At 48.8% G+C, this 23,047-nt stretch overlaps 1 protein-coding gene across 3 annotated transcripts in view; it reads right to left on the bottom strand.

Moving 5' to 3' along the window:
• IL17RD (interleukin 17 receptor D) overlaps positions 1-23,047 on the bottom strand; it is a 60,059-nt gene that overhangs the window by 21,592 nt on the left and 15,420 nt on the right. For 2 of the 3 annotated variants that reach the window (XM_036878099.2, XM_036878098.2), the window contains exon 2: positions 3,302-3,359. The exons of the other annotated variant lie outside the window; for it this stretch is intronic. In XM_036878099.2, the coding sequence (XP_036733994.2) occupies positions 3,302-3,359 (58 nt within the window). The remainder of the gene's footprint in view (positions 1-3,301; positions 3,360-23,047) is intronic. 3 annotated transcript variants of the gene reach the window in all.

Below are 23,047 nucleotides of genomic sequence, written 5' to 3'. Positions count from 1 at the left end.
CTAGAAGATGTCACTTACAGCCACCTGTCCATGCAGTCATGACCACACAGGCAGCTGGGACACCTGGTATTGCCAAACACACCGTCAAGTCTGCAAGATCCTAAGAAGCTTCCAGTCACTGGGGCTAGGCCTCCAGAGAACAGCCTCCTGCCATTCTAGCCTCTTTGCAGGGAGAACCGCCACTCATCCCTGCAGACATCGACTCTCATTTCTTACACTGCCTCATCTCCATTTCTTTCTTAATGGTTAAGCCTGAAAACCTTCTTTAGTATCTGCTACTGAAAGCCTTCAGTTCTAAGGTCCAGGCCTGCCCATTACCCTCTGAAGTCAGGGTGTTTTTCTTCATGGTGAAGCATTCAGGGGAATTTTTTGAGAAAGCTCAGTGAGTTTGCTCTCCCCAGCTGGAAACTGTATTTCCCATTTTCATGGCTCAAGATGTTCAATGGATATTTGATATCACAAAAGAATAGAAGAAAAATATAAAAATCATCCACAACCTCCCACCACACAGAGGTAACTGCTATTAAATGTGCATATAATATTCCTCCTTTTAAAATTTCTTACTAAAATACTACACACACACACAGGTACTAAAATGGATGCCTTCCCATCGCAAAACCTCCACCCTCCACACTGCTTTGTGTCCTGTTTTCTTAAGAGCCGAATCACATTAGGTGCACACCCTTCCATCTGCTTAAAACCACCTCTACATTTCAATATACTGTCTTTTGAAAAGATGTTAGTAATTAATAAAACCAAGTTCTGCTTTTCATGAAAACTCACCCTCCAAGCATTCAACATGTGTTCTCTGGGTGCAGAAAAGAATTTTCGAATAGGAAAAAAATTTTTGAAACATCTGGTGTAACACCCACATTGTACAAATGAGAACCGCAGCTAAGACATCTGGGGGGCTTAGATTTGCACCTCTGACCAGTCCAGGGGCAGGACAGAAAGCAGCCTGAAGTGCTGCATGCCAGGTTCTTGAGAACCCTGTCCTCAGCACAGAACTTATTTTCGTCATAAGCTAAAATCCTAACTGAGACCAGCTTCCCGATATAAAAGAAAAAGGACAAGATCCCATCATACTTGTCACGTTCAAACATTTTCATTTACTGGGGTCTCCAATGAAAGAGAACCCTTTGACTCAAACAGCTTCAGCAGAAGATGCATAAAGAAAAGCAAGGCATGTTTTTCTTCTTTTTTTCATTCCTAAAACCTAAATCAGCACTCTCCAGGTTTCTGTAAATACAATTATGCAAATATCAAGCCTAAGAATTAAGAAAACGTATTACAAACTACTTAGGCATTACCCCCTGAGCGCCTGTAGAAGAAAGGAGAAAGGCAGGGAGTATGGAGACAGAGATCTGAGAATTCCTGTTTTGACTAAACGGCAAAGGAAATGAAAAATAAGATTCTGGAGTTTAATGCTTTTGGTGAAAACCTGGTAATTGGTTCTCAGCTATTTCGAACAGAACTAGTAACCCGTCAGTAACAGCAACTTCCTTGTGGAAGACAGAAATATCTTCTCAGTGGAAAACAATGAATAAATTTTTTACACAACCTGGATCCAATTATTAGCAATGTTAATGCTTTGGTTATACAAGAAAAAAAATATATATGCCCCAATGACATTTTGCCAAAAGGCAACCAAGCTTCAGATGTCTCAGGAGTCTATTTGAGTTGTGAATTCAATTTGAATTAAATGCTGAAGACTAAGAAAGAAAATAACGACACAGAGACAGGCATTTGCACGTGGGCCAAATATTTAGTCCCATGAAGAAAACAGTAAGCTACATTAAAATTTTACAGGTAGAGGTCCTCTTCCACAAAACCACATGTAAATTGGAGATGCAAACACTGGTTTCCAGCTGACCGGAAAAGTCTGAACTCCTGAATGTAATACAAGATCTTCCAGAACCAAGAGCATGTATTAGAAATTAACTTTCTGACTCAAAGGAAGTTCCCGTGCACATGTCTTTGCTTAGCTGAGTTAAGTATTTTGGGCTTGCAAATCTTTCATTAGCATTACAGTATTTACCCAGAGCATGCACACACCACTAACATGAAATGCCTTATTTTCATATGTAAGTCCTCATCCATTAAAATACCCACATCAGCAACTGTGGGTGGGACTTTGACACACATACTTGTATCTTAAAATTGTTAGACTGGATACACGACCCCCCAGACCCTGCTTTCCCAGCAATCATTCCAGGGTCCTTGATATGACCTATACCCCCTACGTACGTGGATTCATAACCCTCTCCAGGAGATGCATCAAACATCAGGAGTCACTAAATAGGAGTCAAGCTCCCTCTTGTCAACATTTTTACTGATAAATTATGGCTCCTAAGGCTAAAATACTCACAATTCTATATAATCACCTTCTTGGCGGGGGTCCTCTATGTTTAAGCAGGGTAAAAAAATGAAACCCTGCCCTTAAGGACTGTTCAGACAGAAAGTCACACTTCTTTGAGAGAAAGGACCAAAAAGTGCTTGTGCACCAACACCGATTGGAATTATGTCATTAATAGCCATTAACTGAGTGCACACCACAGAGCAGCTTCTGAGGTGAGCAGTTAAAAGCAGTAACTCGTATAAGCCTCAAAATGATGCTGAGGCAGACGCTGATCTTTATTTTACAAGATGAGAAAACTGAGGCTTGGTTCCACAGTTCACGGCTGATAGGTGGGGAACCAGGGTGGGAGCTGGGGCCTCAACTCAGACATGGTTGACTGGAGACCCCTGGGCCAACCCGGAACAGAGTCACTTAGCCCACTCTCTGCAAGAACTTCAAATGTCAATTTTTAAAAAATGTTCATACCCCAAAAAAAAGGCAAGTTTCCCCCTGTCCTTGGAATTACATCTGGCTGTGCTCAGGGGGAATTCCTAAGGCCACAACCAGCTGAGATGCAAAAGCCAGTGTGCTCCCTTCAGACCAGACACGGGCTTGGCAGCCTGCCGCACTCCCTCCCGCTCCCTAGCATCCTGCACCCCTTTGTCTCCTGCTGGGCCCTACAGGCATCTGTGTTTGCTCTTCAGGATGTGGCCCTGCCCTGAAGAAATCAGGCGAGGTCTCCATACACAACTTCTCTGAACGCTACGGAGGATCCCTGGCCTGCCTGAGCTCCCGCATACTTGGGTGCCTTAACTGAGACTGAGCCGCCGTAGCTCTGCTGACAAACATGGGCAGGTTCAAACATTTCTCAACCCCAGTTCGTGCGGTGTCCTCGGTTAAGCACAACTATGCATGCTTCAGATCCCCGAAAGGGCTCGCTTCCCCCGCAGCCCAGCCACTTACTGTCGTATCTGAAGGTGATGTTGGGCAGCCCGCTGTTTCTGCTGGCTGGCCCCACTCCCTGCGGGAAGACAAGAGAACAGGATGAGGAGGGAAGCCAGTTGCTTTTCCAGCGCAGAGCCCCCCAGAGTCAAACGCACACACGACTGCGGAGACCCAGGGTCATGCCAATCGCCGAGAAACACCCACCACACTTTCTCCCCCCTCCGTGCCCCCAACCTCCCGCCACTGCCCACCAAATTCCCTCCAGCCCAGGAGATTCCCAGCTGCCAGGCCACAGGGACCATGAGCACTCACTTCCCCTAAAACAATAGGAGCGGGCTGTTCTGTGTTTGGGGGTTAAAGAATAATTCATTAACAGTAGAATTGGGAGAGGGACCACGAGCTGCCGGCTGGGGCCCGTCCAGCTGGACCCGCTTTGCGCACTGATTGGCTATAAAACTCTCCTACCAGACACTCGCCAAAAGCTCTATTAAGCCACGACAGATAGGCAATTCCTCAAGTCCAAAGAGACAGGGTTCTCATTCCAAGACCAGGAATGACTGTGGGAATAAGCCGTTACTTTTAATGAGAAAATTCTTCACTGCATCCATACCTATGCTGGGAATACATAGGGTGGGTCATAAAAGAGAAAGAAAAAACACTTTAAAAGGTCTAACTCCAAGTCTTGGTGACGTGGCTGTTAGCCATCTGCACTCTTAATAGCAGGGATAACAACTCCACCAGACTTCCCACTTTAATTATAGTGGCTGCAGGGAGAGCACCGGAATCCTCCCAGGGGCCCCGCCTTCCCCGAACCCACCACTTACCCATCCTGGGAAAGAACAGCTACAGCTCGACAGACCTGCTTTAACTGTTTCTGCGATCATCTGCAAACGTACCATTCAGCAGGGACTGCAGAGCTCCCCAAACATGCTAACTCTGAAAGGCTACATGATGGGAAAATATTCCGACCACACGGCTAAAGTTTCCATTCACCAAGGGGGGAGGTTTGGGGAAAGCCATACGCCGGCGGCCCGGGGTTTAACGGGCAATTGTCGCACTGAGACAGGGTGTGCAGAACACATCTGATGGAGCGCGGGGTCTCAGGCACAACCCCATCCCAGCCATATGCTACAGGCATGTTCACGCTTCTTAACCTGAAACTGTAACCCTGAGCTCAGATAAACAGGGACTTTGGAAAGACACAGCTGTGTAGAACAGGGTGCATGACTCACACCCGCGCAGACACACACACACACACACACACACACACACACACACACACAATTCTAACTGAAGTGAAGAATAAGCAGTAACAGAAAATCTAAATCAACACGGTGTGCCAGCCCATGATCTACTGGGGACCCTCTCTCTTCCCGATTCCCCTTTCCTCCTTCCCCACATACACAAGATTCCAGGGCTCCTCCTCTGAACTGGGACACTTTTGATAGTGTTGCTGCCTTACCAAAATCTTAGATGCCTCTACAACTTCTCAGGGGCCACAGCTGGCCTGACCTCCAGATGGCCAAGACCAGAGAAACACAGTGGGAAGGAGGCAGCGCAACGCCACGACCTTCCCCAGTGTCCAGGATGCCCAACCACAGCCCAGCCTAGAAACCCACCCACCACCTAGAATGAGCCAGACAACGTGCCAGGTACAGTGGTAACAAACAGCCACTGTCCTTGTCCTCGGGAGCTGAGCAGCTTGTTCCTGCAAAGAGGAGTAACTGGGCATGTGGATCACACACAAGGACTACAGACAGATCTCCAGTCACCCCCAGCCCTGCCAGGATGCTCGGTGCAGCCAGCACAGGAGGGGATGAGCCACAGGGAAGCATGCGGCAGATGCACGGCCGTGGGTAGCACCTGAGGAGAAGGAGTCAAGGGTAAGAACAGCACGTTCCAGAAGCTAAAGGCAGGAAGGGAAAGACTGAGCCAGATGGGACAGGAAAATGCCCCCTTTTCCTCCTCCAGCTGGTGACCGAGGGTGCACCCCTGCACTCCACTGGGTCCAAGCCTCCTCAGTTGTTTTCTTAAAAAGACAACTTGCCCAACCTTCCTCTGGAAAGGGGCTTTGAGGACGATGTGCGTATCCTTCATGGAGTCGCTTCTGCCAAGTCTCCAATATGGAGTTGCTTATGTCAGGCTGGCTTCCTTTCGTGCTGACTGCCTCTGTAAACGTACCCCACCCGAAAAGGCGTGCCAGTGAATGCCCAAACCAGGTAACTCCATACACCAGGCATGCTGGTGGGTGCCTGAGCTGGATAACGCCACAGGTGGACTGTCCCTCTTATCTCCGACCCCCGAGTGGATGGACTGGACTGTATGAGGGACTGGACACAGAGCCCCTGGGGCAAGCTCGTCCCCGAGGTCCCTGACACAGGACCACAGGCGTGTGCTCCGAGGCCGGCTCCTGCCCCACCACGGACGCACCACTCCACTGGAACTGTCTCCGCTGCACCACTTTCCCTTGGGACAGATGAGAGGCTGACTGGCACAGCCCAGACCTGAACCATTCGTCATGACTGGTATGAGATGCATTGGTCCGTGATATGTGTGATTCTTAGATACGCTTAATCCCCCCTTTGAGTGTGTGTGAAAGCAAATTGCAGAATAAGCCGTGTGATTCGTGCAACTATAAGGGTGTTAAGTTCATTACTCCACCGCCCTGCGGATCCATCCTTTCTGACCTGCTCACGTCAGAGGAGGACCACATGACGCTATGTATGTGAAGAACTTTTCAAAAAGGAAATGCAGTCCATTTAATACCTGCTCCGAGGTGCCAGGGCTCTGCTAACCAACCGCCTTCCTTGTAGAACTGTGGCAGCTTTCCATTTTTCTTGTTCTCTCCATGTTTCTACTGAAACATGTTTTTAACAAGTATTTATTGGGCACTTGCAATGAGCAATGCACTGTGGAAAGGAGCCCAAGACAATGAGATGTGCTGTATCCCACATACAAGAAACCTAAGTCTCTCCAAACACGGCCTCTGACGTGCTCAGATCTGTTTAGAGGGGGACCCTGTGAGCTAATCTCAAAGGACAGCAAGGCTTTTGCATGTGGCGCCCTTCCCTCCCCACCGAGCACTCCACCCTGACCCAGGCCCCCCAGGGCTGGGCACTCAGCCAGGAGCCAGACCTGGGTGCTGACCTCAAGGAGCTCTGGCCACCCCAATTTGCAAATCTGCCCTCATTCCCCTGCCCCAAGCCCACCACAGCCTCCCAGTCCTAGTTCCTAGACTATTCCTGCCCCAGCGCCTGCCTACCTCCTCAGCCACTCCCTCCCCACCTCCAACCCTCTGGACCTGCGCTGCTGCTGAGCTTCTGTTCCCTGTCTCATCACCCTGGTCATTGTCCCTGCCCCACCCCAGCTTCCCACCTCAGGCTAGCCGCTGTCCCACTGTGTTCCTGACACGGCAGCCTGCGTGCATCCTCACCTGAGCAGAGCACAGTAAGCGGTCCCCACGGTTTGACTGGCATGGCATGTCTTCTGACACAGATGCAGGGTGGTCACTCTAATCCCACAGAAAAAAAAATCACAGACCAAAAGACCCCTGTGGCCATCCAAGCCTGGTCACAGAGCTCAGAAGCAAGGGTCACCATTGTAGGACCCAGCTCTCAGCTCACCTGTCAGACAGATGCTCCCCCAGGCTGACCTTGGCTTACACCCAAATAACGCTTCAGCTGCTCCAAAGTTCCCAGAAACCACCAGGGAAATGGTATGTATGCCCAGGCTAGCCCACAGAGAGCTACTGTTTCCTTTACACTTTATGATAGATGGAACGGCACGCCCCCACCGCCCAAACAAGTCCACACCATGATCCCCAGGACCTGCGACTATCACCTTACATAGGGTTTTGCAGCTGTGATCACAGGTCCTTGTAAGAGGGAGACAGGAAGGTCAGAGTCACAGGAGGAGATGGGACCGTGGAAGCAGAGAGACAGACATTGATTGAAGGATATTATGCTACTGGTTTTAAAGATGGAAGAGGAAGAGGCTAATCAGCCAAGGAATGCTGGAAGACGTGCCTGGAGATGCTGAAAAAGTCAAAGAATGGATTCTCCCCCGATTCCAGAAGGAGCCAGCCTAGCCAACATCTTGATGGTAGCCTCTTAAGACTTACTTTGGAGTTCTGACATCAAGAACTATAAGATAACGAATTTGTGCTGTTTTAAGCCACTAAATCTGTGGTAAATAATTACAGCAGCGATTGAGAGCTAATCTACACATATCATTTCAGCTGCAACGTGGATGAAATGAATCTCAATGTCATACACATGGCAGGGCAGATGGATCACTGCGACCACATTCATGCTGAAGCTGGCCTCAGGCAGACGCAGAACACTGATCCATCGCAATTGAGATTTTGCCATCCTAGAGGTGGGCTTCGGGGGCCTGGCCTGGGGCTTACCTGGAGTGAAAGACTGGTTAAGAGAATGGGCTTTGGAGTTGCCCCAAAGTATATTCGAATCTCCCCCTTTCCAGCTGTGTGACCCTGGGCGAGCTTCTAAACTTCCCTGAGCCTTGTTTCCCTGAGATTTGAATAAAGTGTCTGAACAAAACGTCCTAAATAGGTGTGGGGACTATGTGGGATGGCATGTAGCAAGTGCTGTGTGGCATCTCACACATGTGAACATGGTTACTTCACCCCCAAAAATGGTTATGCCACTGTCCTGCCTTAATAAATGAGATGAGAGATGTGCTAACACATGAGGCAGACAGGGGGACGTTCACAGGAAGTGGTTTCTCCAAGTAGGCTCAGTCTCCAGCATCCAGACCTCAGGGGTACTGTGGGTGAAGAGGCAGACATGCAGAGGGCAGGGTGAGGTGCCAGGGACACTAACCACCAGACTATGGCAAGTATGTTCTGCTGCCATCTCCGTGGGCACTGGGTCACCCAGGACTGCATCTCTGACAAGTGCTCAGGTTGGGTCAGATGGGGACAAACGAAGGCAAAGCGACCAGGACAACACCCCCTCGCCCCAAGCCTTTGAAGTTCGGTCTTCAGGAAACAATTTCAGGCTTTTAACTACAACACCCGTTTGGATATTTAACCAGCTGACAACTAAGAATACCTGTTTGTTGCCTGTTACTTAAAAACTCTAAATGCCAAAGCCGAGGCCTCAAGGTGTCACCTTCTTCTTAATTAACCGCCCCCATTTGCTGCACTAGTGGCAGCTTTTAATTTGTTCCAGTGCCGCTGGGGGGCAAACCCCAGTCCCCTGAGCTCTGCTGCGAACACTCTAGGTAGGCGGAGGCAGAACCAGCAAGCAGGAACGTGATGGAGGAAACACCCTTTACTCGGGAAGCAGGGAGGGGAGGATAACCCTGCCGTGCTCGAAAGGAGTGAAATTCAGAACCCACCCCACACTCCACCCATATGGCAGAGAAGCAAATGCCGGGACACAGACAGCTGAGCGGCCCCACACCACAGCCAGCTTGGGCCACCAGGGGCCATCAGAAGACCGATGTCCTGGGGGGCCCTTGGGGATTCGAGGCCATTTGAAGACACCAACTTCCCAGAGACAACATTTCCATTCCAACTCTACAACAGCTTAACTGCCATTTTGGAAAAACGCATCGTGAAAAGGACTCTGCTAACTGCGTGGTGTCCCCCTGTCCGGTGGCGGGCAGGCCAAACAGCGAGGCTGCTTCCCAATCACCCAAGGAACTTGCAGAAAGCTGGTGATGTTTTAGGGAACCGAGTCTGGGTGAAAACTTCAATGGAAGCATTCCTCAGAAAAAAAGGTGCGAGGGTGGGTTTTTTAAAGGTGCTCTGGGTGAGTATAAAACCAAGGCTGACTTCACACTCTGTTTTCCATAACATTCCCTCCGCCCTGGTGTCCCTGAGATCAGACAGCAGACGGGCTCGAGCTCTGTGAGGCTTCAGAAGCACGACAGGACGGATGTTTTTGCCTCCGACCAGAGGACGTGGCGAGGGCAAGACGCAGAACGGGGGAACAGTTTACTCTGGGCAGGTTTGGATGGTTTCATAAATGCACACAGATCCTGCTGACCTCAGTTCAAACCTTTAACTGAAAAAAGAAGTTGGCCGAGGCAGAGAAGCCCCAGGTGACGTAAGCCGAGGAGAATGTGGGCAAAGCCAAAAACACAAGGAAAATAAATTACAAAGCCAGCTTGGGCCTGGATCTATTCAAGGTATTCTCTGCACATTCCCGGGTGCTGTTCACTCTAACTCTGCAACTTAATGCATCCAAATTCAGAAATGGAGGGTGCCAGCCAGCTGTCTGATTGGGGAGGTGAGGTCCTGGATGTCTAGGGGGAAAACACACAAGCCCTGCGTGAGTACCGGTGGGTTCCCACTAGCAATTTCCACATAGGCCCAGAAAGACCAAGAGATGGTAAGCTAATGAGAGAGACGTGCTGGAGGGGGTAGAAAACCACTACTGCATAACACCACCTGTGCACCAGACCCAGGGCATGGTCATGATTCATCTCTGACACGGTGCTAATCAGCACACACATGTTCCTAATTTCACGCTCCCCCAAGGAAGGCTGAAGGGACACTGTTCTGGAGATCTAACATGGAGCCAATCTAGGCCAAGCGACCGTGTGTCCTGCTTATCAAACTGACAGCTCTAGTTTTCATCTAGGCTACTTTTCACTATTCTATCTACCCCCTCCCCAAGGAAATCCATTCACTGAAGATAAAAGATGTGTTCGGGCATTTAAATGAGTTGCTTCTCAGATGTGACAATTCTTTTTTCTCTTTTAGTTGAAATATAATTGACATATATCATTGTGTAGGTTGAAGGGGTACCACTCATTGATTTGATACATTTATGTATTGCCATAGTACAGCAATTTTCCTAACTGGTGGTGGTCTAAATGGTACTTAGCATGTATTTAAATGTCCTTCCCTACGCCAGCCTTTGTGATTTTCTTGTTGCTTTGCCACTGGAAAAACAAGACATGCAGTTAAAAGTCCAGAGATATCAACACACACGCACACACACACACACGCGCGCACACACACACACGCGCGCACGCACACACACACACACACACACACACACACACACACACACACACACACACACACACACACACACACATTCTGACTTTTCCCTGTGTTTAAAAACAAAACCAAATGAAGCTCTGCAGTCCCCAGGCTTTTCACAAAGCTTCAGGCCCAAGTGCTTTTTCCAATTAGCCTGTTAAGGATTCTGGCTGTGTGTTCTCTCACGGCTGATACTCACAAACAGACAGGACTGTTCCATTTTTCCAATTCTCCAAACGTTAAAAGCAAGCTATAAAACACTTCTCTGGGTTGGAAAGCCAGGCCTTCCCCCTCCGCCACACACACCACTTCCATCCGCCCAAATGAGAACCTCATGGTGGAGAACTGGCACCTTCAAGGTGACAGACAGCCTGTCCGCAGTTCCAGAAGCACACGGACGACTCACACACACACAGTAACTGGTGTTCTGTAAAGACCAGGGACCAAGAGGAAGCAGACGACCAGCCCCCAAACACCCACCCGGCAAATCAGCTCCCAGCTGGCTCTCACTCAGGCCGGCCAAGGCAGTGACCAAGCCCACGCCAGAAGCCCAAGAAAGGATTTTCCTGGAGAGGCAAAATATTGATTAGACAACAGAGGGAAAACTTAAAACTGTAAACATGGTTGTTATGCCTGAACTCAGAGGAAGTGTTCGGATCAAAACAAAACTACTAGTTAAAAAAAAGCCTTAGGACCACACAGAGAGCGTGCGCTGAATTGTGCTGACTTCAAATACCGTTTCCGAGGCCCGGGACAGAGTCTCCAAATACTCACTCACATCTGGAATTCTGCTTTTACAGCACGAATGCTGGCAGAAATGTGTCTGTGTGTCGGTGGGGTTGGGGGTGGGCTGTGACGTTGCCATGGGGACCCAGGCAGGTCCCCAGCATGCCCCATACATGGGCTTCCTTCAAGGTGGATTTTACACACTGGCAAATCACGGAAAGCTGCCCTTTTAGGTTTCAGTGTTAATCGAACATCAGAGGCTATTCAAGAAAGCAAGGTGACCCCTTCTGTCAACCTATTATTTCTGTCCACATGGTGGTCTTGGACAGAAAAGCCGCCTTAAAATAACAGAGGGAATTGCCGAGTCAACATTAGACCCCTTTTCAGGCTATCTGTGGCACTCCCCCTTCCTCTGGGAGGGAGATGGCCTTCAAGCATCCTCCTTAAACTCTCTTTTTTTCTCGCTACAAAAATCCAACCGAGTCAACCCGTGCACAGAGCTGTCACCATTGCCCACCTACTGCAGGGACCCCGGACTCAGGCACCATGGTCACTTGCCATTGCAGGAAATAAGCCACTAATGCCACCCCAGCAGGACTACTGGCCCAGGCAGGAACTTCACTTTTAATTGTTGATGACTCTGTGGTTGTTGAAAGGAAAAGGTTTTAGAGCCTACGGGAGAATCCTGGGAGAAACATTCTTTACCCAATTTCCCCCAGAAGCATCTCTTACACAATTCCAGGGTGCTGCCAGACCTCCCAGAGGCCACCGAGGGCTTCCCAAGCCCCAGGTCCAAAGCTGTGTTTAGAACAAAGAATCCACAGACCACACTTAGAAAGAGGGGGTGCGTCTGGGCTTCCCCATTTCCCTGCAATGCAAACCCGTCCAGGAGAGGGTTCTGGGACATGGACAGACACAACACAACCCTCCTTGGGTGCCAGCAGTGCCTCCCTCACTCCTTATCCTGCCAAAGTCCTGCCTCCCTAGGACCCCTGGCGGCTCAAAGCAGTGGTCAAGACCCTCATCTCTCCTTCCCCAGGAGCATTATCTCATCAGTTCTAACTAGAATGTTCCAAGACAAAACAAGGGACCCTTCTAATACATACCTGCCTCTCTGCAAGATCTGGCCTCTCCCAGATTTGCAGGGGGAGAGAGAGGGAATAAGCCCACCCAGACAGCAACTACCACCAAGCAGCATGGCAGACCAAGGGGGACTTGGACGGACTGGCTCTTGGCCCAGCCGCAGCTCAGCGTGACCTCTTGATTGAACCATTTACATTTAGTCTCCTGGGTACCACACCCCAGAGTGTCCTCCTGAGATACCACAGGGTTTGTGAACTTGTCTGCCGGTGTGTGTGTGTGTGTGTGTGTGTGTGTGTGTGTGTGTGTGCGCACACCCAGCCACACAGGATGTTAGCAGCGCCCATCCAGGTGTTAACACTTAAAGCATCCTGCCCAGCCCCCTCTCGCCGCCTGGGAGCGGACACAGCAATTAGGCCCTTCCTGGGCCTAGCGTCTTTGTCCCCTTGCTAACATCATTAGTGTCTGACTTCCTGTGCACAACGGGGCCTCCAGGGGGGCAATCACCGGCTGACAGCGCAGGGCATTAGTTGTCCTTTGTCAAAGACCCTCAAATGTTAACAAGCCTGTGAACACACTTCTCCTCCCCGACACAGCCACTCCCCCAGCCCACCAAACACTCGGGCAAACCTCACCTCTGCTCTCCCTGCCTTGGGGGAATCTGAGTTACTGGAGAGCAATCCCAAGTCTTCGTGTGGGGGGAGCAGAACTGCCTTTCTGCAGAAAGGACCACCCAATGTGCCGCTGACCGACAGGGAGGGCACTCCTGTTTACCGAGCACCCACTGGTTACCAGGGCTGGGTCACTTATTCTGCATTAACTAAGGTGCTCAGACAACATGAGCCCGTCTGTGCAGCACAGCCTTGCCCCCAAAGCACAGGCATCCCATTCACGGGTGCTCACGGGGTTAAGTGCAAGATGGTCTCAAGATGCAGGTATGTGCTGAAGGTGAGCAATACCCTCAGGCTTTCAAACTGAGCAGTTGGAGAGTTGAGAACTGCTATAAAGCTGCCACCCTACTGTCCCCACGCCTCTCTCAGCAACACATCACCACCAGGGCGAAAAATCACCGAAATCCTGTCATTTACCCCTCTTCCCTCTCAACAGAGGGTCTCAGCTTTTTATCTGGGGACACAGATGTCTTTGAGAACTCGGCGGGAGTTGCAGCATGGGTGTGCACACACAAGTTCACACACAGTGTTTCAGGAGGCGTCTGGACCCCCCGAAATCCGCCGAGGCCCCTCACCTGCCTGCCTTACGGATACTGTGATAGCTCAACACCGGGTCTGTAGAAGGATACAGTCGTGAGGAAGTTAGTGACCCGAAGGCAACGCTGGCCATTAAATACAGAACTGAAATGGCAGAAGGAAGTGGCTGGAAGCAAGATCTCAGGTTTAAATAGAACTCTGGATTAAGGCCTCTACTGTTAATACTTTACAGGCAGTTTTTGTTACAATTCAGTAATTGAACACTTTGTCCAAGACCTTGGGACTCAGGACCTTTATGAAGTAGCAACTTAAAAGGCAACTACTTCTGCTGTTATTAAGCACATGAGCCCGGTAAGAGAGATACCCTACCACTCTTCAGATCACAGGGAACAAGTCCCTTTCACCAATCAAGGTAAAAAGAAAGGACTATGTGCCTCCTCCTGATTTTTCCCCGTAGTTGAATGGGAAGGAACACACAGTGTCCAGAAGATGGAGACAACAGCTTATTTCCCCACTCCTGCCCGACTGCCTCTGTAGTCGAAGGCGTTTGTGATCAACACACAAAATTGGGTTAGGTTTGGGGTCCATTTTTAAACTTTTGCCCAAGAGCCGCTCTCTGGGGGATGACCTAAAACGGACTTTCCAAAATGAAGAAAAATCTATGGCTTTGACTTCTACTCGAGGAGACTGAAACTCACTGAAGCTACAGAAAGAAGTTGTTGGGAGACATCAGAGAAAGGACAATCATTTCCATGATGCCAAGCCCCCGACAAGCTTACTTTGATAAACCTTACGGGTTTCAAAGGGTAAAAGGTTTCACTATTGGTTCTGATTTTAATTTGCCAAGCTATTTTTAAAATAGTAGGCAATTAGAAGGATATATTCAAACACTAATGATCCTTGCAACTTTATGTCTCCCCACCTCTTGGATGCAAGCCGGCAGCCTGCCCTTAAAGTGTAAGCAATAAATCCAGAGAACTCTCCTTCCTAGTTTCCCAGTGATACCACATGGAATTCCCATTAAAGCACACACATGCAAACACACACACACACAAGGACAAACCAATTAAATCACTGTGTGATTCGGGCCAGGAAATAATTCTGTTTGCCAAGAACTATTCAACTGTTTAAATTTCCTTGAACAGCTAAAATGTCACTCTGAGAAGGAGGGCGAAGGAATGATAGGAAAATGAAGCAGCACCACCTCGGCTGATTTCCAAGTTGGAGAACCTTGCTGGGGGTGAAGGAGGCAGTGCACAGGGCCCAAGGATGAGGGCCTCGCTGGGCCTGCTCTCCCAGGACTCCAGACACGGACTGGTAAGGAATCGTAGCCTAGAAAGCAGATCCGCCAGAGGCGGATGAACAGCAGGGAGGGAGGGGTTCACTTCTTCCCTGATGAGGTGGCCCTGGGGGCGGGTTCCTGCACCTCCTCACTGGGGTGGAGGCAAGCAAACACACACCTCCTCGGCCAGGAGACAGGGGGAATGCGGAGCTGGGTCCTGGGTCGTGTGAGGCCAAGCTGTGAGACTGGCCCACGATGAGTCCGCCACACCCCCGACTGCCCACGGGGAGGTATGGAATTCAGCGGTCAGCGAATAGAGCCTTAAGAGGGTTTTCAAGTTGCCAGGAAAATTGTAGACTTCCCTTTTGAAGAGGGCTTTATCATTTTGGTGATAGAACCGGTTCAAGGCAAAGGAAATTGAAAGTACAGAGAAGAATATGAAAAATCCTCCCTAGGCAACGATATTGTACATACACTTCAAAACTCTTGCTAAAAGACTAGATCTTACCTGTTCTCACCCCAAAAACGAAGTGGTAATTATGTGAGATGATGGAGGTGTTGGGTTGGTAACCATATCGCAATATATATACATATGTACATATGTGGATCAAATCAATACATTGTACACCTTAAACATGCACAGTGCTGTATGTCAATCATACCTCACCTATTAAAGGAAACCCTGCCCAAGCCTCCTCCCCTCCCCATCACTGCCAAGACTCGGCGGACTCTCTCTACTGCACGTACCACATGGACTCTGACTTGACCTAAGTCAGGTCAGAACATTTGTTCTAATAAATCTGCACCAGGCATTAAAGAATGCAGCTCCTCTGGGAGAACCATGTGGGACCAGAGGAAGAAGTAACAAAAAAGATCCTAATGAGGTGAGAATTAGGGTCACTGGGCCAAATTCTTTCCAAGGGTCCAGCCAGCTCTGATTAGCCGTCATTTTCCACAAAGGGGAAGCACCACTATGAAAAAGTAGGAGGAGGGTAGGCCCTTTCAGCTGCTCCAAAGCCTGCTCTGTTCATGGAAAAGGCAACAAACAGGTCAGGCGCATTGAGACGGTGTCTCAGGGTGCAGGGCACACAGGTTGGTATTTGGGTAGGTCGCCTGCTGACATGCGTATCCTGAATGCTTTTCAGCAAGGTAACCAAATCACTATAATTTGTCCAGCAGGATTTTAAAAATTACACAAATTTAGGGGGATTTTTATAATTAGCTGAACTGCTCTCATGGGAATAACGGAATTGTGTAAAATGAAGAGGGAAACTGGCGAATCCAGGAAGGGGACTGCCATCGTACTGCATGGTAATCTAATCACATTACAGCCACGTGGGGACCTCGCGGCTCCAACTCTTCAGAGCTGCGCCTGGACGAACACTGGCGTGGGCACATCCCACAGAGCAGGCCAAGGAGGTAAAATGACTCTCGAGTGAAAACTGCAAACCCTGTTCTGGGATTAGAATCACCACCCAGATGTCGCCTGGGAATCAAAGGAGAAAAGCTCTCTTCCTCTGCCTCACCAAGCCCAGTGGAAGAGCGGCGTCTAACTGGAACAGGAGGCTCTCCCCTCCGTTACTCCTGAAAAACCTCAGCTCGCCCCAGAATTTGTCAACAGATGTCTCAAGTGGTAGGAATGTGCTGGGCAGGCCACTTGCAGGGACTGGAATAAGGCTCCGCCAGGAGTTTATGATCTGTTTTGAAAAACAAAGCTCAAAGACATGAAATCATAGTCGATTATGTTATGCTTCACAGAATGAACGTGCTCAGCTATGCACCTGAGCTCCAAGAGAGGCAGAATTGAAGAACGCAGTCCCCACCCCAGAGCAGGCAGGTCCCTGGCTGGGCTCCAGAGCACTGGCCCCTGAGCTGGGGAGGGGGACACCACTGCCAGCAGTTGCACACACAGGAGCACGTGTAACCAGGAGCCCTGTTATGGCGAGAGCACAGGAGCCCAAGTCACCAGGCTTCCCAAGAGCTGCTCAGTCAATACTTAAGCATCTGAGCCGCTGTTAAATTAGTAAAACTAATGTACAGTATTTGAAACTAGGCTATCTGAAAAATACAGAAGCAGCCAACACAGAATTAGCTACTCATTCTAAATCCAGTCATTTTTTTTTTAACCAAATACTCCTAACCAACAGGTCTGATAGCTCTAATATCCAGAATCACTGACAGTTTCCAGGAACTCAAAGAGAAATGAAAGTTTGAAGATATGCTTGAACATTATCAGTAGGACTCTAAGTTACAGAGTCAAATTTCAGTTCAGGCAAACCCCTCTTGTCCAAAGCTCATGAAAATGGTGATTTTTGCATGAAGGCACAATATAAATAATAATTTGCAGACTGTTCTGCTTCCGTCATTATCCCACACTTGTGGCTGCTGGACAGGTGCATATCCACTAACACCTGTCATGTTTACTGGGTTAATTTTGGCTCCATGGCCAACAACCTTCTGCCCCAAAAGCAGGGGAATAAAGCCGAAGTGTGGTCATCTCTGGAATTTAATTTATCTCTGAGAAACGGCCTGCAGGAATAGCAACCTCTAGAATTTATTTCCAGATACTCCCAATAGGTCTAGAGAAATGCATATTCCAAGAAGCACTGACTACTACCCTGGTTATACGCTTATCACTAAAGAACATTTATTGGGTAATAACAGAGCTATGCCCCCATAACTTAACTGCTCTACACTCATGCTCCAGAAAGTCCTTCCATTCATAAACATAATTTTTAAGGGCAAACAAAAGAACACCTGCAATCTTCAGTTTGAAAAGAACCATGTCGTCTTACAAGCTCCCCAATGTGGCAAATGCCACTTTATCTTGTCTTTAAAAATGTTTGACACTAATGTCATCTCTTTTGAAATCTCTCCCCACCCTAGAACAGCTCCCATGCCAACATCTGAGTCCACTGCTGTGAATGAAAGGCTAACCTCCTTTTCTCAGCAACAATAAGCTTCTAGAAGATTCACCTAAGAAGAAAATACCTGCTGAGGGGAAGCTGGATTCCACTGCAGACCTTTGGGCTCTCAGATCTGTAATTATCGCATTATGTCTCCACGGCTTCTGCCAAGAAGGCAGTGCACGGTGGAGAGTGCAGAATAGACAGATCTGGCCCTAACAGTCTTACAGCCACAGAGAGAAGGAAAAATAATTTCACAAGAGAAACATGGAGCTTCTACTCCTCTCTTCCCTACCCCCACCAAAAATAACCAACCATAAACTTTTAGCACCTCTCAAAAACTTCCAAGAGAGGCATAAAGGAGAATGTGCTGGTGGAGCTAAGGACCCTCAAAACCAATGCAATTTATTTCTTTATAGTTTTATTAAAATCCACAAGCACAGTACTTATAAACAAAGGAGTCATTTCAGTTTTTGCTTAGAAAAATGGGAGCCAATACATTCCTTCTGGGAATTTGGGGTAAGAGCTTTACAAAAACAATGTCCAGATGTGCTTAAATATTCAGTCTGTTGTTTCTTTTGGGGAGGAGTGAACGGAGAAACAAAGGGTGGGAGAGACATTTTATTAAAAATTGAAGAGGTTATTGGTTTTTCTTGGCTGGAACACCAAGCCACCTCTCGCAGACACACCACACAGGAGCGCCTGAGGCAGGGCCACAGTGGCATCCTGAGATGGGGCAGGGCCTGGCTGGCCACAGGGTGAGCCCCTGGACCTTCTCTAACTTCCAGAATGTTCTGAGTAGCAAACGGTCCACCTGGTTTTGGTGATGAAATGGGGAGAGGGATTCTGAAAGCTAACGACTGTCAAGTGAGAATCAAGCATTTTTGTATGAAAACAATCATCCTTGGGATAAACCATCATTTAAAAAAGAAAAGAAACCTTTTTTTTTTTTTAACTGAAATGTTTTGTCAGCATCCCACCCCAGTTTTAACCTGGAAGCTTTGCTGAGATTGGAAGCTTCCTCAGCCAGCGCCCTTTTTAACCACAAAGAGATTTAAACAGTCTGCTATAAAGGGCTCCTTGGTTTTCGGAGGGGTTGGAGCTGGTTCTGGGTACTGAAGGTAAATGAGTGTTTCAAACAGAGCATAAACCAGGGAGCCAGAGAGTCACGCATATATTACGAATAAAAAGATAATCCTAGTAATAGTTTACATTATCATGAACCAAAGTTTATATGAGCTGCTAAGCCCCCTTTCAAAGCAGAGGGCAGGTGCTGGTACGCGGGCGAAAACGCTATGTCAGAAATGTGACCTCCCTTCGGTTTGTTTAGCTCTGCTGTCAGCCACGGCTTCCTTCCGCCACCTTACACCGCGGTGGGGGCGAGGGGTGGGTCTCCTTTTTGAAATGTTTTGTTTGCAAAGGCATGAAGGACCTCATCGCCACTGTTTCTGGACAACCATGACAAAGGCCAAGTCACCCTCGTCAGTCCCCTGGGGGTGCAAACGGTGACCCCGCTGGCCAGGCTGCCCTGGGCACCTCCTACTGCCGCCCAGGAGGCAGAGGCATACCTGCTTGGATGAAGTGGATGAAGTGTCTTAGTCCCTGGAGGGTGCCAGGAGCCCGGTGGGACGTAGGTGGGGACTCAGAGGCTGTGCTCACATGAAAACCTGCCAAGTCACTGAGATCCACCAGGCATCACACGCTCCCCAAAATGCTGATCCCACATAAACCCCCTAAACCCACAGCCCTAATGTGACGAAGCTGAGGTTGAAAATCCGTACTCAGTCGGGTACACAGGGTAACCCGGCCCTTATTCACAGAGCACCCAGGCATGTGGAGTGCTGGGCTCAGCCGTGGGGAACGGTCCAAGAGTGACTGGGACGGGGGCCAAGTGCCCAGGGAAGTGACATTCCGGTGGAAGTGACACACCTGTGTTACCTGAGTGGGTGAGGGCAGCTTCACATTTCCAAATTAAAGCAGTGTTGCGCCCCAAACCACTTACTTGGAGTTAAACATGTACAGGGGCAGGAGAGGCACCCGAACTTCAGAAATGGTTCCTGACATGTATCTCCTTTTCAATTTCCATGGATAGGGGGCCCATTTCAAGATGTTCCCACCCACCAAGAAGCAGTGATGTGACTTCCACCTGCAAAGGTGGGGGCTTCCACCAGGCCAAGGCAGAACAAAAGGGAAAGAGCTCCTAGAAGGGCGTGGGCTCCGAGGCCTCCGGCCCGGCCTCGTCGCAGCAGCCTGGGCCCTGCCGCTGAAGCCCGTGAACACCCTCAGTGCCTGAGCAGCTGGTGGCACCAGGGGACGCTCAGAGGCTCTTGCAAGCATAAAGGACTGGCCACCGTGCCTAGGGTTCTGGCAGGCACCATGAGCTACAGGCCACGGAAAAGGGACTGCCAAATCACCGGGCACAGCCAGTCAAACCCGGCAAAGGTTCAGGGAAGGTGTCCGCAGTCATGCTTTATTTGGGGTGAGGGCTTTTGGAGGTACAAGCTGCACGTTCCTTGCACATCTCCATCCTTTCTGCAGGGCAGGAAGAAAGACTGCAGGTGGAGGCGCTGGTTTAAACCACCGAGAGCCTCCCCAGGGCAACCTGTCATCACTCAGGTCTAAGCTCAGAGCTTCCAGAGAGCACGACCCCTGGAGATAAAGCTCTTCATCAAGTCGGCCCTCCCAGTGCCCTCAAGCTGCAGGCCCTTCTGCTCTCTGAATGGACGACCTCTTCCCCAGCCTCCCACTGTCTCTCCCTCCTCTGGCCCCTCTGGAGGTGACCAGCCACCTGACAGCCTTTGGGACGTTCCTGTCTCTTCCTCCCATCAGAGGCGCCAGTGCAAGCCTTCACCTTATGTTCTTAAAGCAAGCCTCTGCTTTTGTTCTCTCTCACTACCTGGTCCCTTTAGGGCCACCCACGCGTACATTTTAAGTCTAAGTCTTCCGCTCTGTGGGTTGAGGGTGGCTCAGCCTCCCCTCTGTAGAGAAGAAGGGGTTGCTTTTATGGGGCTCTTCCAGAAATGTCATCATATCCAAGGGGCCCCCACCAGGGACCCACTAAATCAACACCACTTCCACCTGGGCAGGAAGCCGGCTTCTGGGACAATAACCCCTGGTGAGGGCTGGGGTGTGTGCACCATTATCCAAACCTCTTTAGCTTTCCTAATAAGATAGCTCGGTGCAAATGGGAGTGGGAGGCAAACAAAACATCAATCTCTCAGCAATATGATTATCTGCCAAACAATTATCTTATCTCTGATCGATTTTATCAGTGGCCACCTTTCTCCTGCCCCCCCACCACCACCCAGCACATACCCTGACTCCTCTGTTCCCCAGCAGGCGCTGACGGAGCAGGGCAGGCCTCCAGGACTGTCAACACCCCAGTGCATTCAGAACTCGAGGGGAGTCTAAGACCCTTGTTTATGGATTCAGTGATGGATGGGGCCCTAAAAGCTCCTAGCCCAGAGGACTAAATGGGTGGAAATCAATCATTAATAGCAGTGTAATGTTAAAAACAAGACATGTGCCCAAGGGTCTGGCCACACAGACAGGGACCAGGGCACAGGGAAGGTGAGGACAGAGGCAGACGGATGTGCTGGGCACCTCCCTGTAAACATCAACCCAGGCAAGTCAACAGTGACCAGCGGGGCAAACGGCCACACCACAGAAATAAAGCAATATGTGGATGAAAGTTTTAAAAATTCAAAACTTGTGTGGAGGACAAACATTTACTTTTATTAGCGGAAGTGCCGCAAAGATGGCCACAGGTTGGGTATCCTTCCTCGAGAGACCAAAAACAGACACCCACGTGCAAGAGGCAGTCTCAGGTGGAACACGAAGTGACTAACTTGATAAGGAATGGGATGTGTAGGACAGAAAATCTACACTCCACACCCCAAATTAAACATTCAACTTAACTCAATAAAAACAATCGCTAAATTGTTAAGAATAATTCTAGTCTGACTGTCCCATTTTGCTGGGAAAGCAACTGAGAGTTGGAGCAGTCATCTGTCCTGTGCACAGTCACGGGCAGCTGGACTGGGACGTCCCCACCCTGCACGTCGTGCTGACGGTCTAACAGAGTGGCTTCTGGCCCAATATCAGGATAGGGTAAAACTCCAGTAAAACAGGACTACTTTATACTCCATTTATGGAAGATATACAATCCATCCAAAATCAACCCTGGAAAATTTATGTATGAAGAAAGGTGTGCTAGCCAAAAATCTGGAACAGAGTCCCACGACAATGCTTGGATTCAACTATTTTCATAATATGCTGTTAAGTCTGAAAGATTCACCCAGTCAATAATCTTATTTTAGAACCTTCCTTTAGTCACTTAAACTTTACCCCTAATATGCTCTAGCAGGCAACATGTCACCCACTCCTTGCCTTAGTACTACTAGACTTAAAAGAATTAAAACTTACTCAGAAGGTAAGTCACTAGGTGGATAGATCAGTCCTTTTCTAATAAATCCAGGATAAAACAAGTCTAAGGTATTGCCAAAACAACAAAGAGGAAATAAAAATTATAAATACCGGTATGTTTTAGGTTGTGGAGAAATAAGCACACATTTTCTGCTGATAACAGATGGCCACCAATCACGAAGCACCTATGTGGCCCGGTGCAGAGCTGACTGTTTTAAAGAAAGTATCTTAAGTCTCAAAACAATCCCAGAAGATAAACTATTAAGAACCCATTTTACAGATGAAGAGCTTTGCCCAAGGTCCCAGGGCCTGATAGCAAATAGAACAGCTGGGATTTGTGTAACACATCTGCCCTCTCCCAGCAAGTTGGCCATCATTATACAGGGCAAGCTGGCAAATGTGTAGGAAGATCTACAGAACCGTTGCTTCTTTAATTCCACTGTGGGGAATATGTGCCAAGTACACAAACAAAAATGGCAAAGAGGGTGGGCGGGAAACCAGTCTGTATAAAGATGTTCACAGCAGCTCTGGAACTGCAATAACCTGGGAACAGCGCAAGTGCTTCGTTGATAGGGGAGTACTCAGCAGGAAAATATCGTGTGCCACTAAAAGTGACACGTCTGTGAACTATGTCACTGCATGGGAGTAACTCTGGAAAATAAATTTAAGTTAAAAAATAACCATAAAAAAAAATACAGTGATTACAACTCTACGGCAAGATGCGTTTGTGTTCAGGAGTGGGAAGATCAGCTCTTTTTTTTCCCCACTAGATCCAAGTTAGCAATTTGCGAAGGTAACACGAGGAAACCCTGCTTCAAAATGCTGTGACTCCGAATGCCCTTCTCTTCCTGATCCAAGGAAGCCCAAGTTTTCACAAAAAAATAAAGGAACAGCTCCACTAATGTTAAACCCCACCTTTTACGGCTTTCAAGTCAGTTATAATCAGAACAACGAAACCTCCTTAGTTATAAGCTCGTGTATTTAAGAGCAAATACATTTGCAAATTGGAAAATTATTTCTGTCACCACTTGGTCTGCACTAATAAAAGGCCACGCTCTCAGCATCTCACTCTTCTGCAGCCCATTTGGAAAAGTAACACTGTTCAAGATAACGTAAGTC

This window comes from Manis pentadactyla, chromosome 1 (genome assembly GCF_030020395.1).
Source record: "Manis pentadactyla isolate mManPen7 chromosome 1, mManPen7.hap1, whole genome shotgun sequence".
Taxonomy (NCBI): domain Eukaryota; kingdom Metazoa; phylum Chordata; class Mammalia; order Pholidota; family Manidae; genus Manis; species Manis pentadactyla.
This window is presented reverse-complemented; position numbering and strand designations above follow the sequence as displayed.